The sequence below is a fragment of the Anopheles cruzii genome, chromosome 2 (assembly GCF_943734635.1).
Source record: "Anopheles cruzii chromosome 2, idAnoCruzAS_RS32_06, whole genome shotgun sequence".
Lineage (NCBI taxonomy): Eukaryota > Metazoa > Arthropoda > Insecta > Diptera > Culicidae > Anopheles > Anopheles cruzii.
This window is the reverse complement of record NC_069144.1, coordinates 31,167,246-31,181,290: the sequence shown is the minus strand read 5'-3', so window position 1 is coordinate 31,181,290 and position 14,045 is coordinate 31,167,246. Positions and strand designations below refer to the sequence as shown.

The 14,045-nt window shown below is 43.3% G+C and overlaps 2 protein-coding genes across 4 annotated transcripts; one reads left to right on the top strand and one right to left on the bottom strand.

The window, feature by feature from the left end:
* Positions 1–1,478: 1,478 nt before the first annotated feature.
* Positions 1,479–11,220, top strand: LOC128268749 (protein hu-li tai shao). 3 transcript variants are annotated; one of them, XM_053005947.1, is made up of 12 exons: positions 1,479–1,560; positions 2,749–3,335; positions 3,441–3,608; positions 3,722–4,032; positions 4,139–4,338; positions 4,430–4,553; positions 5,860–5,973; positions 6,046–6,331; positions 6,414–6,533; positions 6,632–6,703; positions 8,013–8,080; positions 8,191–11,220. In XM_053005947.1, exons 2-12 carry the CDS (start codon positions 2,750–2,752, stop codon positions 8,296–8,298), a joined length of 2,157 nt encoding a protein of 718 aa, XP_052861907.1. In that variant the 5' UTR covers positions 1,479–1,560; position 2,749; the 3' UTR covers positions 8,299–11,220. The 3 variants fall into 3 exon arrangements, with proteins under 3 accessions (XP_052861907.1, XP_052861906.1, XP_052861908.1); XM_053005946.1 differs by having other exon boundaries at positions 8,185–11,220; XM_053005948.1 differs by lacking the exon at positions 1,479–1,560 and having other exon boundaries at positions 2,747–3,335; positions 8,185–11,220.
* LOC128278877 (protein abrupt-like) lies at positions 10,738–13,468 on the bottom strand. Its single transcript, XM_053017604.1, has 3 exons — positions 12,724–13,468; positions 12,549–12,650; positions 10,738–10,751 (listed from the first exon to the last, which is right to left on the bottom strand). Exons 1-3 carry the CDS (start codon positions 13,466–13,468, stop codon positions 10,738–10,740), a joined length of 861 nt encoding a protein of 286 aa, XP_052873564.1.
* Between the last annotated feature and the right edge of the window lie 577 nt (positions 13,469–14,045).

The following is a 14,045-nucleotide window of genomic DNA, read 5'->3' as shown; positions in this document are numbered from 1 at the left end:
TAAATGTGTTAATGAAATACCAATAAAAAAAAACAAATTGAAATTGAAGATTTGCGAATAAAGTTGATGGGGGACAGGCTATTATTTAGTAACTACTAAAGGGTAACTAGTATAAGGGTATAATGATGCTCAATACCGCCTATAAAATCTTCTCCCTTGTTCTGCACGAACGACTAGTCGCATACGTTGGCAACTTCAAGGGGACGATTTAGAAGAGAAAAGTCTACCACTGATAAGATTTTCACCATGCGGCAGACCCTTGAATTGATCCTTGAGAACACATATCACCTCTTCATCGATTTCAAGGCCGCATATGATAGCATAGCCAGAGTCAAATTGTATGAGATCATCACTTGTTTCGGAATACCGGTCAGACTTACCAGACTTGTAAGAATGACCATGACCAATGTCACAAGCCATGTGAAAGCGGATGGAAAGCTCTCCAATCCCTTTGCTACCCCCAACGGATTGCCTCAAGTGGATGGTCTAGCCTGCCTCCTATTCAACATCGTGCTGGAGGGACAATCTACTTCCAGTCCAGCCAGATCCTGGCCTATGCTGATGACATAACCATTATAGGTCGACGGCTCTCCGATGTAGCTCAAGCCTATGCAGGGATTGAGCAAGCCGCGGATAATCTCGGTCTGCAGATAAACGGAAACAAGACCAAATTCATGATGGCGCCACCTTCAGCAGCCCTGCCAACAACATCGGCTAGCATACTTGGGGCAGTCATACTAATAGGCCACCGAAAGTTCAAAATCGCCTCGAACTTAACCTATCAGGTCTTTCTACGGTCTGAGGAAACTATTTCGCTCGCAGCTTGTATCAAGGCGGTAGAAGCTGGGGTTATACAAAACCTTAATAATTCCAGTAATCATATGGGCTCTATCTAAAACTGAAAAATAATAGATTTTTGCTAACGTCCAATGTATTGAAAAGTCGTTGGATCGACCTTCCGGAACTCAGTTGGCGTTACTTTTCGAAACCAAATGACCTGTTACTATTTAGATAGTAACATTAACAAAAACACGTGCCATCATTTAAAATTATTCCCATTTTGTCAGAGTGCAAACCAAAAGAATTTCTTGTTGTCTTTTTGTATTGACCTTCACCGAACGTGATAAGCGGTTGAGCTTCAATAGAAACAGTTCAAAATAGTGTATGGCTTTTTCAAAACAGTTCAAATAATAGTGTAGGTAAGCATGTAAACATTATTATAAACCCTAATTATTAAACACATAATTACCACAACATTTCTAGCAGCGAACGAAAATGTGCCTCAGTCCACGTCGAAAGTTTAGTAACGGTCGGCCGAATCAAACATCTTGCACAGGATTAAGCAAGGTTGGGATATGGGAGCTAACCGTTAGCAGTGAGTGACCCGTCGGATGGTGCAGTAACGAACCAGCCACCATAACCAAGCGTCCGGTGCTGGCGGCGGTGCGCATCGTTTTTGCGTTCCTTCAATTTCGAGGGTGTGAAAATTTTCGACAGTGCTCTGAGAGACGCCGAAGCGAAATTGAACGTAATTTTGGAGACGGACTCGACTGCGTAAAGGTGAATAGCACCAAGAGAAAGTTGTGACTTGGGTGACCAATCTATCTTCACCAACGATATCATGTGCAAGGGTTGGGAGCAAATTAATCGGATAAAACACCGCCAGCGAAATCTGGTCGGAATGGAGTCAAAAATCAGCCACCAATTCCGGGACTCTAGCGGGATGGGCGTGCCGCGCCGTGCGATAGTATCATGGAACGAAATTGGAAATGGCTATATACAAGAGCGGTATCGTTGTGATTGTATGCGTGCGTGCGTTTTGTGTGCCCGCAATTAAACCGAAAGAAGATGATGCAGGGAGAACAGCTAGGTCGATGCAAAGACGAAAAGCAAAAAAAAAATGCACGAAAATAGTATCGATGAAGCTGAAGGTGACAAAGAGTCCGGATGTAGGAAGGGAAGCAATAGCCTGCGGGATGTTTCGAACATGCGTGCGCAGTGCTGTGTGCGTAGTTTTAAGGATTCCGAATTCCCCATCGCGAACCTACACGCACGCTTCGTGCCGCCATATAGCTTTATGTATGCATAATATATATGTCACGCGCTATACATACATGTATCGATAAGAGAGTCTCATCTCTCGGGCGTAAATAGGAGTGAATGCGGTCATTGTGTGACCGATGGTCTGTTATGCAGTGTGCGTGAGTGTGTTTGTGCAACCTTTAGGCGGTGGCGAAGTGACGAGATTGAATGGAACATAAAACGGAAAAGGCAAAAAACTGCAGCACTAACTAGGGGAGGGAGGGCGCGCGCGGCGCAAGAGCATAATATGACCCGTGGAACTCATAGATTGATAGAGATGACATCATTTCTATATATTTACCAGGTTCAGAGTGGCTGCGTCTCGTACAATTTAGCGCCGTGCTGTTTGTGCATGCGCAACGAAGTAGTATTTGTCAGTCGCTTGCACTTGTTGGAACGGAACCCCATTCTCCAGTACCATTCGCCCAAAAATTTGGGTGCGCTTTTGACAAATTGTCCCATCGGTGGGGGAGATAGTGCTGGCTGATAAATTTTCAACAAAAACGAACGAAAAGGATTAAGTAAAATATCAAAAAAGTGCGACATTTCATAACGGGCGGCTTAAGTAGGCGATTGCTAAAGTCGATATTTAAGGCCTATCACCTTATGTTTGATTTCGTGAAGAGTTTTGAACAGTAATAATGATACTGGTTGTCTCATCTACAGGATGGCAACCGAAACCGAAACGGCAGCGATCCACACAAATGGCGGTGGGCTTGAGACGGTAACCGAGGAAGAGAGCAGCAGTAAGCCCCGCCCGGCAGACATTGAGGCGGATATGCGTGAAATGGAACGCCGTAAGCGCGTTGAGGCAATCATGAACTCACGGTTGTTCCGCGAGGAGCTAGAACGCATCGTCGATGGGCAGATGCGTGAAGGGTCATCGACGATCTTGCAGCAACTGTCGGACATTATGGGCATGCCAGCGGCTCGCATCGGTTCGGTGTTCAAGAGCTCCAACTGTGTCGTTCCCATCAACGACATTCGAGGAGTTGAATCGATGAGCTACGAGAAAGGCGAAAAAATCTTACGCTGCAAACTGGCCGCTTCCTTTCGGTTGATGGATTTGTTCGGCTGGGCGCAAGGCATCGGGTGTCAGATCACTGCCCGGCTGAATGCCGACCAAGAACTGTTCCTCGTTAATCCGTACGGCATGCTCTACCACGAGATCACGGCCAGTTCGCTCAACAAGGTGAACATGCAAGGACAGATCGTCGAACATGGAACAACCAACTTCGGCATCAACGCTAGTCGTAAGTTTGCAAACAAATAGAAATCCTAGTATCCTCCTTTGCGCGGAAAGGACAATGGTGTCAGTCCCATGATCGTTGATTGCCTATCGTTTCTCGTTTCCACAGAGTTCACCCTACACTCCGTCATCCATGCTGCCAGGCCGGATATCCGTTGTGCAATATATGTAGCCTCAAACGCGGTGACGGCCGTATCGGCCCTGAAACAAGGATTGCAACCACTCACTAAGCACAGTGCGCTACTCGGTGAGATTGCTTTCCACACGTACGCTGGAGGTAAGGAAGCATCCGATTTATATACGCTGTAAAGCAATATGTTTTAAGTCAATGTAAATCAGTGTTACCCGGAAAGTGGCAAAGCATAATATCTCTATCGTTTAATTTTGCAGCACTCAACGAACCAGAGGAAAAGGATAAACTGTTACGCAGCCTTGGTCCAGTGTCGAAGGTGTTGCTGCTGTCTAACCACGGAGCGCTGTGCTGTGGCGAGACCATTGAAGAGGCATTTTACCACGTGAACCACATGGTACATGCATGCGAGGCACAACTGAAGCTGTTGCCGGTTGGGCTAGAGAATTTAATACTCATCCCGGAAGAGACCCGTAAAGCAATCTACGATGCCGCCCGTAAACCATCCGTGGAGACGCAGGAAGCGCTCTCAGTTCAAAATGCAGATAACAAGGAAGGACATCGTCCGCAGGTATGATCAAAAAGCACCCACAAAATAGTTCCACAATGTTTCATAAATCTCGTAAATTGTCTAATGTTGATAAAATTGATTTCAATTCTTCCCCCCGACATGATAGACTCCGAAGTGGCGCGTGGGGGGCTCCGAGTTTGAGGCCCTAATGCGTATGCTTGATAACGCCGGATTCCGCACCGGCTATATCTTCCGAAATCCGCTCATCAAGGGCGACATTCCAAAACCACGCAACGACATCGAGGTCCCGCCTGCAGTGTCGTCGTTAGGGTACCTTATTGAAGAAGAAGAATTTATCAAGCAAGGGTACGTTATTTGCACCGTAATTATTCACGAGCGGTCCAACACTTGGCCCCCCTCAATAACAACCGTCCGTGCATGCATTGTTTCGTTTTAGAATCTGGCGCAAGGGAGATCCACGCAAAGTTGGAGATCGTTCGCGTTGGCTGAACTCGCCGAACGTTTACCAGAGAGTCGAAGTACTAGAAACCGGTACTCCTGATCCGAAGAAAATTACTAAGGTAGAGATTGTAACTATTGAAGGAAATCTTAACTAAACAACAGGCAAAAAACCGAAAGCCAGAAAATAGTGTGAAAAATAAGATATACCCCGTAATACGCTACACATTCTCCTCTACGACGACGAATGTTCTGCGCCTTTATGTCAGGGTATAGTTTGAATTAATAACTAACTAAAGAGATTGATCGTTCGTGCGTTACGCTTTTGATACTCGCTTAGATTCTCCCTCTTTCACACTAACACTTTAACGAACCACATTCCAATCCGTCTAACCATCCGAGAGAATGTGAGAATTATTTTTTCTGCACAACTGACATATATTTTTGGATATATTTTTACAATATTTTAGAATACATTTTGTTTTGAGCGGATGATATGTTTTTGTTCGACCGCTTACTAGATCAAATGATTCTGTGTGAATATTTAGTGGACAGCTTCATTGAGTGTGTTTGTTTTGACAGTTTTGTTGACCGGATTCATTTTTCTAGTCATTTACGCCAAAGATATTTATTTTTGGTGATGTACACTATTATTTACTAAATTTTTGTGCCATTGGGAAACTCAAAGCATTGCTATTAACAGTATATGAAAGATTTTTTTCTTCCATGAGGTATGTTACGTTAAGATTTTGCAGCAATCAAAACATCAACGAAGAAGAGCACGATCGAAGACGATCAGACGAAATGGGAACACTAACAAGTTGGAAGTTTTGGATTTTTATGTTTGGGTGTGTGTGTGTGGTGTAGTGTGTGTTTGGTTTGGGCCGTGGCCAGCTGACAGAATTACTAATCGCTAGAACTAATTCAGCTTTTAATGCAACCATATAAAAAAGACGACTAAATGATGCTATTTTAGTCTTTGCACACTTTCTATATAGACAAATCTTTGTTAGCAAGAAGCACAATTAGTAGAAAACACGGCACGAGATCACCGAAGTAACGGAACGTTGTTAATTTTACAATCGCATTAACAATGAATAATAAAAATCCACTAGTAAAGTGCAATTAGACAGTGGTTCTAATCTATATGCTGTTCGTGTTTTTGTTTTCTACAATATTTGCTGTTTTTTTTCGGTAGGAACTGACCATTTCCATTTTCTCGTTGCGAGCGCGTCTACGTTGTCCAAGTATTCGATTGATAGAGAAGTTTAGATTATCAGGCTCAAAGTCCGGCGTTAAAATATATGGTTCAATGCATTCTGAATATCGTGTCAGTCTTAGTTGGAATGAAAACCTAACCGGAAAAGGAACCGAACACACTAATCTGAAACGTCTGTTTCGTCATTCCTTTTTCATTCATCCAAACAGTGGGTTGCCGAACCGTCCCCTACACATTCGTCGACACCGGTGAAAATAGAGCACGCCCACCAATTCGTGCCCACTAACACCAATCCCCGAGAATTTAAAAGAATTCAACAACAGGTAAGTGGGGGGTTCATGGAGTCATTTTCGCTTGACTCTTGCTAATTTATTTCGTTTCCGTTTCCGCTGAAGATTAAAGATAATCGTCGTGCGGATAAAATTTCGGCCGGACCACAGTCGCACATTCTAGAGGGCGTCTCATGGGACGAGGCTAACCGACTGAAGGATGCAACCGTGTCTGCTGCTGGCGATCACGTGGTCCTGATGGGAGCCGCCTCGAAAGGTATCATTCAGCGTGGTTATCAGCACAACGCCACGGTCTACAAGGCACCGTACGCGAAGAATCCGTTCGACTCCGTTACTGACGACGAGCTCAACGAGTACAAGAAGACGGTCGAAAAGAAACGACACGGCGATGGTATGCAGGACAAACATTTTTTGCGTTTCTTTACCACACTGACTGACCACACACTGGTTTGAATTGGGCTACCATTTTGCAGGCAACGACACAGATTTCTCCGAATCGGAAGCGCTCAGCTCGCTGCAGATTAGCGGTCCGACGAAGGGCGCCTCGCTTGTCAGTCCCCCAAGCCAGTCGGAACAGGAAGACGTAGGAATGGGTGAGTGAGATGGACTAGTTGAGCAGTAATTGCTAGTTCCGTTCCGCACAGTTTTACAATCTCCTCTTCCATTTATCATGTTTGTTCTACTTTTCCAGAACACCATGTCCTGAGAATAGAAACAAAACAAGCGCCTAAACCTAGCCAACCAGAAGTAGTGCTAAGCGATGGTAAGTGTAAAACAATTGAAAATGTTCATTCCCACAATTCGTAGTATTCTCCGTCCCCTATGTGTATATTAGATGTATGTTGTTTATTTTATGTTTCATGTGTAGCATTATACCTTTGACAAATACACCTTTGAAGATAGTTTAGTTCCAGACAAAGCTACGACAACGAAAAAGAAATAATGATGGAATAACCAGCATAGCTTGACCATGGGACGTACAAAGTATGAACGTGAACTCACTGTCGTAACCAACCCCCCTTTATGCGTCAATAGTGTTGTATGCAGTACGCACAGATGTGCGAAGGTCATGCCTCGATCCGCGCCATTGAGTGGAGCGACCAATCTGGTATGGAACACAATGAGTGTGGCCCATCACAACCACCGCCGTTGCGGAATGTGTGACTCCCTGTCCATACCCTGTTTCCTTCCCTTCCATGATATGTGTTTATTTTGTTGCGTTTTCCAAATATTAATCTTTGTTCACTTTGTTTTTTTAACGTCTCTTGTTTGTTCCTTGTGGATGCAAACAATGATTACATTTTTACCTACATCCCTCCGCGAAAGACCGCGGTGCAGCGTATGCAACGTACCGAACGAATAATTACAGCGGATTTCGGATCGCTACTGGTGTTGACGAACTCCAGCATTATCACTACCGGCATGTGATGCCAAGTTCGATCAATCACGTGACGCCGGCTTGGGGATTACGAAACCATAAGAGGATGAAGCAAAGCATTTTGGAAACCGTTGTGTTACCGGAGCATAAGGATCGGTCCTGGTATCGTGACATTTCTCACATCACTTCAGGTGGTGTTGGTGACCAGTGGGAGCGCGTGAAGAATCGATCGAATCGCACCAACTTTCGTCAGCGACAAGGGACAAAGTGCACTATCGAAGATATGCGTGTGGATTTGAATAACAATTACTTGGATATCAATACTGACCAGTCCTTAAATGTTTCGTCGATGCCAGTTCAAACCATCAATAACGGGTCAGCGTTCGTAGTTGAAACGAACGCTATATTGGAGGCCATCATCGATCTAATCCATGAGATGTTTAGCAAGATGGAACATAATATGAGTGAAGTGTTTGAGTCAATTGAGCATGTCGTTGATCAGATGGGAAACGAACTGGAGGAGTTAAGCCCGTTCACCGAACAACAGTAGTCGCTCGTAACGCACGTGCCACGTGTACATACATTTGTCTTACGTATTAGCATTCGATCTGGTGTGCCACATTTGTAGTAAAACAACAAAGGACGTTTGAAAACACGATGAATTCAAGTGCAAATTGCTTCACTTTTCCTGCAGGCGAACAAGTTCAAAATGGCGAACAATCCGATGCACACATGAGCACCTTCTCCCACAGCAGCAAAGAGGTAAGGAGCGAATGGTGTACTGCGATCGGAAAGGATGTTCCACACCAGCATCCCGCCGCAACTCTTAGCAGAAGATATTCTAACAATATTTCTTTTCTTCTGAGCTGCAGGATATTTCAACCGATGGATCACCGAAGAAGGATAAGAAGAAAAAGAAAGGCCTACGAACGCCGTCGTTCTTGAAGAAGCGAAAGGATAAGAAGCGCATCGAGTCCTAAATCGTACCCGTAACAATGCACATAACAGTACGAGCAAACAACTTGGTGACAGTAATGGGAAGAAGTAGAGAAGGCGCGCGAGTGTCAGCCCCGATCGAGTTCAGTAGAGGAGATGGAGCCGTTTATGGATGTGGCCGTCACAGTTTAGCTAGGTAAACGAGCGTTCATCCTACGGTGGAAGAAACCAACTGCCGCGTGGGCTTTCCTAGCCGTCGTCACGTAGTCTTCGGAAGAATGTTTAGCGAACAACTATTGCCTTGTTTCCTTCGTTTTTGTTTATTCATTTTTAATTCTTTCGTATTTGTTCTTATTGTTCTTATTTGTTGAAACGCGACCTTTCCTCGGCGGGCGAGATTGCCCTCAAACTTGTGTCAACGATACTAGAATGATGCAACGATGTGTGGCTTGCGTGGAGAGATCCTTAGAAGTATAAGCAAGAAACAGTATGATTCGTATGGACCAGAGTACGTGAGCGCGATCGTACCCAGACACAAACACGGTGGACATGTTTGAAGTTGACATCAAACGCGGGAGAGAATTAATGTACTATTTATAAACCGGAAACAGAACCAACAAATTACCTACGATTTCGGGACGAAATTTCGGATCTGCCGGCGGTCACAGCCGTAGCCGCAACCACTCCAGATGAGAAGCGTCGAACGAGCGAGCGACTATCGAGTATTGTGCAACGAATGTGTACCGGCTGCTGTCCGCTCTGTCCCATGCTGCCGCGTAGATATAAATGCGAATGAGCAATCGCTAATACTTTATATGATGTTTTTTCGCTTTCTTTTTTTTATTTAAATACAACTATATGTTAATAGGAAACGAAATGTAATCAAACGTACATACAAGCACATGTATCTGAACAGAAATGAAGAGCAAATAACGAATCCATTGATATTTTGTTTCGATAACGAATGGGGGAGCAGACGAGTATTTGTTGACAACGCAAAATAGCACGCGCACCATTTGAGAACACGAGATGCATACTCAAAGCGGCGCGTGCTTGCTTCCCTCTTAGATATATGCAAGTGTATATATACAAATATATACGGCTAATGAACAGTATAATGGAGATAGTTGATGGAAAAAAACAAACGAAAACGAAATATAGTATGGCATTGGAAAGGGAAACGTCGACAGAGTGGAAAACACTAAGATTTTATCGCAATTCTCTACCTACTTGCTTCTTAATGGTTTTCCCAACGTACTGGGCGAAATTAGTGGCGCAATACACATCGCAAAATTGTGAAGCGAACAGAAAGGTGAAACAATATGAGCTGTTGGATGGATGCGAAGAACAACGATGGGAACAGAACTAAACGGGGAAGCATCACGTGTTCATGAGGACGTTTTTACGTACTAAACTACCGTCTACGATCAATTTGTTTTTAGGTATAAGAAAAAAAATGGTTGGTAGTAACAGCAGGAGGCATGTATTGTCGAAAACAGACGGCAAAAAAGTAAGAATGCTACCGGCGGCAACTAATCGGATTGCATTGGATGCTTTTTGTTTCTAAAATGCATTTTTTTCCTTTTGTTTCTAACGGTTTACCGACGATTCTGATTATTTTTTTCGTGTGCTATTATGCTGATACATAACAGACACAAAAATACACGTTTACCGTAAATTGTAGTGATGATACATGTCCATTCGTCATTTCTGTTTTTACATACATTCACAGCATAAATCGGTACCTATAGGCAGGTCTGGCAGAAATATAAATTAGTTCATGTTGATACGCCCTGGTCTAGGTGTACCCCCGATATAACAGGGTAGCCGTAAAGCTGTTCAGCCGTCTTTGCCCACACGCAGCAGCTGCATTTAATAGTACGTGCGTAGATGTTAACCTGTTACGTTCTCAGCCTGTTGTGCCCATCGAGCTACTGTTCCTTTTAAGCCTGCTACATTGATCTTCCTTTGTAATGTTTTGCGCACTTCCCTATCAATCGCTACCTACTAGAGTAAGAGGATGCAATCCGTTACGAAACATGATAGGGGAAAAATCCAACGCTATGCGCTGTGAACCAACTGCACAGTAAGTAGTTTCAAGCAGTGTCTAAGAACGATGCGGTCGAGATCCTTTTCAAAGAAGCAAAGCTACATTTGTACTGTGTTGAGCCTTCAGTTGCGCTTCTTGTGCGAACAGCACACCGATATATAGAATATTTACAACACAGAAAAGCTCAGAAACGATAATTAATACAAGACGCCGAACCATTTTCGGCTGCTTTCGTGTGCACAATCCAGTTAATAATACCAGCCCTAAATGCAACACAAGGCAGGGGCGTTCGAGTTTTGGTAACGAAATGTTTGACCGCTTTACGGCAACGATCGGCTATCGGTGTCACAGTGCAGTGTGGTGTGTTTGAATGAAACAATGACTGCTTTTTTTTTATTAAGCATACTATAATATAAACTCATCTCCGTACGCTTTAACTCTCCAGTTCTACAATCCGCAACATACGCAAAGGGTGAACAAAAATTGAACGGTAGCGCAGCGTACACTATGCGTTTAAATATAGCAAAGCAAATCATGGAGACAAAACTGTGACGGAATAGGATTTTCGTGGTCAGGATTATTTATTGTTCCAGTGTTATGGGAACGGACATGTGCGACACTGCGAGCTTCTATTTTCGTAAAAAAAATGTGGACAACCCGTCACAATGGAGGGAAGAGAAAATCAAAATCAAAATTCAAACGCTTGTTGAGACATTTGTTTGCTCGTTTCACTCGCAGCACATGCGTTCAATTAGTGCTGTCTACAACTTTCGTTCGCATGTCGATCGTTTCTTTGCATTATTTTTATTATTCGTATGTTTTGTTTGTTTAAACATTACTGGCACAAAGTTAGCCGTTAGTGAAGCAAACAAAAAACGCAAAAGAATAAATAAATGAACCCCTACATTTAAGAATAAGTCCGTACAATCGTTCGTTGTTGCGTATTGTTTCGTTGGTTGGTTGACTAACGGTTAAAATGTTTCACATCGTGTTACCCGTCGTGGTACGGTGGCAGGAAGCATTTCACCAAAATCAGGTTGGGAGACACTGAGAGACATTACGAGGGACATCCGAAATTACTTGAAAGAGCTTGATAACCAGGATGCATGTTAAATACAACGAAATTTTAAAAAAATTACAAAAAAGGAACAAATGTATAATACTTCACGAAAACAAATTCATCCTAATATACTTCACTAAAACCTTAGAAAGCATTACCCGAAACAGCTTTACTCGTTCTAGTAACAAATTGAAAAGAATATAGCTATTTTTGGCTAGAATTTCTACAAACTTTTTAACTGTTAACCATTTTCTGTGGCATGGGGAGCTCGCACGTGTCCGTTCTGGACGTTATTGGACCTCGACCAAACCCAATAGAAAAACGCCCTTCTTTATTGCTTTCTTTCACTTCCTCTATGCAGTTTGCTTAAAATCCTCAATCAGGACTCCGAACACCTTAGGGAATCGCACCTGGAGAATCGCAGGTCTATGTAAATTATATGGAGAGAAGAGAAGCAGTTTTAGTCCAAAAATAACTATTCCTTAGCCAGCTTTCCACATTTCTTACCAGGTTTATTTTGCACAAATTGCCCCATGTATTTTAAATTTGAAAAAGATTCCGACCAAGTACATTCCAAATATCAAAACATGATCAGTTTTAGTTCTATATGAAGTCACGAGGTTTGATGCGTGGCGCAAATCGTGGCGCGTTTGGAAGTGCGTTTCTGGGTTGGCCGGGGGCCGGTGGCAGCAGCAGAAGACTGCGTTCCGTTACTGGGAAGCCCAGATTTTGCGGCGATTCCACGGTGGTATTTTGACTTATGCGAAGATAATGACCATTTACTTTTGAAGTCTGTTTCACATATGGCGCACACAATGGAGGCCTTTGCGTATGTGTGCTTTGTCTTCTGATGTCGCGCCAAGGCGTTTGAGCTGCAAAAGGATCGCAGGCAGTCGGAACACTTGGGTCTGAGAGCACTTTGGTTGGAGAGTTTGCCTGCATGGGTTGTGCCGATGTTTTCCAGGGGATCTACAATCAGAAAAGTCGACGCTCCGATTACTAATGATTATTGAAATAAAACTAAACTTAAGTTAAGCGGGGGGTTGAAACGAACTGTTACAGAGAGCAACAGAGATTAACATGGTCTCTGGCACGGGCCAAGACTGCCCAGCGGTTATAGCCGGATAAGAAGAAAACGTAAGAAAGTTTGCGTGTTTTTGCCTTAATGTTTCCCAATTACTTACCTTGGATGAGTGAGTTATTATTTGTGCTTCCATTGTTCATAGCATCATCGTCGATAACATCGAGTTGATCGAGGTCCATAAGATCGAGCTGGAAAGTTGCCACTGTGACAAGCAATCAATAAATATAAATAATTCTAAATGCCTTTTGGTAATGTGAATTTTTTTTTTGTCTTACATTCAGTTTGGTCAGCTTGTTGTTGTGTATCCGGCGTAGCTGGATCATTAATGATTTCCACTTGCATAGCCATGAGCTGCTGAAGTTCTTCTAGTTGCTTCTTTTGCTGTTGCTGTTCTACGTCCTCTTGCTGTTTATGTACTTGCTGCGTATCGGGAGCAACATTAACATTTACTTGCTGTTGTGCTTGCAAAACATGCGGCATTTTTTGCACATTTATTGTTTTCGAGCTAGTTGGTATCTGGGACTGAAGTAATTCATGTACAGTAACTGAAGTTGGTGCCATATTGGAAGACTTCGAATTACGGGTTTTGGTCGCTGTCTTCTCCTCCTGTGACTGTAGCAATTGCTGGGTGATGGATTTATGCGCATCCGTCTGCTGCGGTTTCTGCCCTGAAACCGTTAGCCCCAAAATAGATAACATTTCGGCCGTGGATAGAAACGAGTGTATCTGATCCGAGGCGATTTTTGTCTCGCCGTGATAAACGAACTCCACTATTGCCTTCAGATCGCTGTACTGTACGTTCTGGAAGATGATCACCGGATGTTGAACCGGGTTCTCCTTGAATACTGCTCTAAAATACGTGCTGCAAGCGGCTAGCAGAATCTTATGTGCACCAATTCGATGGCCCTCGCAGCTGAGCGTGACGTCGACGAAATCTTCGTCATGGCGAATATCATTAATCGCGGACGCCACAAACTTTTTGGAATCAGTCCAGCTTACAAGATATTCAATCGATGGCATATTTGCACGCTTTATTCAACAAACCCCAATTTCGCTCGTACAATTTACCAATCGGTTGCAACTGGTTTTATCCGAAATTAAAAGGAGCAACTCAATTCAACAGAAAACTCAACAGAAAACTAAACAGAATGAACAGACACACGATGTTCTGACTGAAAGCGATTCGGCATTCAACTGCGTAAATCCTGAAAACTAACGGATCCGGCAACATTGTTCCGCCAAAAAGTATGCGGAGCAAACACTAACACAAACATTAATTACAAAAGGTATGTGTGCGTAGTACGTGCTATGTGTGCGATGGTTGTGCAGGAACCATAAAAAAATATTTGTTCCTTATTGGGCAATCTTTGTTCTTTTTTCAATGTTTTTTTGTGAAATTGTCATAATATTTTACAAATTAATTTGTTTGCTCGAAAGCATTAGTTTAATTCGAACTACATTCATTGACCAACGGACGACCGTTGATCACTTTCAAAGTTAAATTTCGAAGCAAAGTTTTCGAAGCATCACGAAAACAGCATTTTCGTCACTCACGTATGACGTTCGCTCATGAGCAGCTCTTTGTTTACGTTCTCGC

Coding starts and splice junctions, on each gene's coding strand:
- LOC128268749 (XM_053005946.1), top strand. CDS start 2,750: ATGGCAACCGAAACCGAAACGGCAGCGATCCACACAAATGGCGGTGGG. Junction 3,336..3,440: donor CTTCGGCATCAACGCTAGTC/GTAAGTTTGCAA, acceptor TCGTTTCCACAG/AGTTCACCCTACACTCCGTC. Junction 5,974..6,045: donor TTAAAAGAATTCAACAACAG/GTAAGTGGGGGG, acceptor TTTCCGCTGAAG/ATTAAAGATAATCGTCGTGC.
- LOC128278877 (XM_053017604.1), bottom strand. CDS start 13,468: ATGCCATCGATTGAATATCTTGTAAGCTGGACTGATTCCAAAAAGTTT. Junction 12,651..12,723: donor ACAAGCTGACCAAACTGAAT/GTAAGACAAAAA, acceptor TGCTTGTCACAG/TGGCAACTTTCCAGCTCGAT.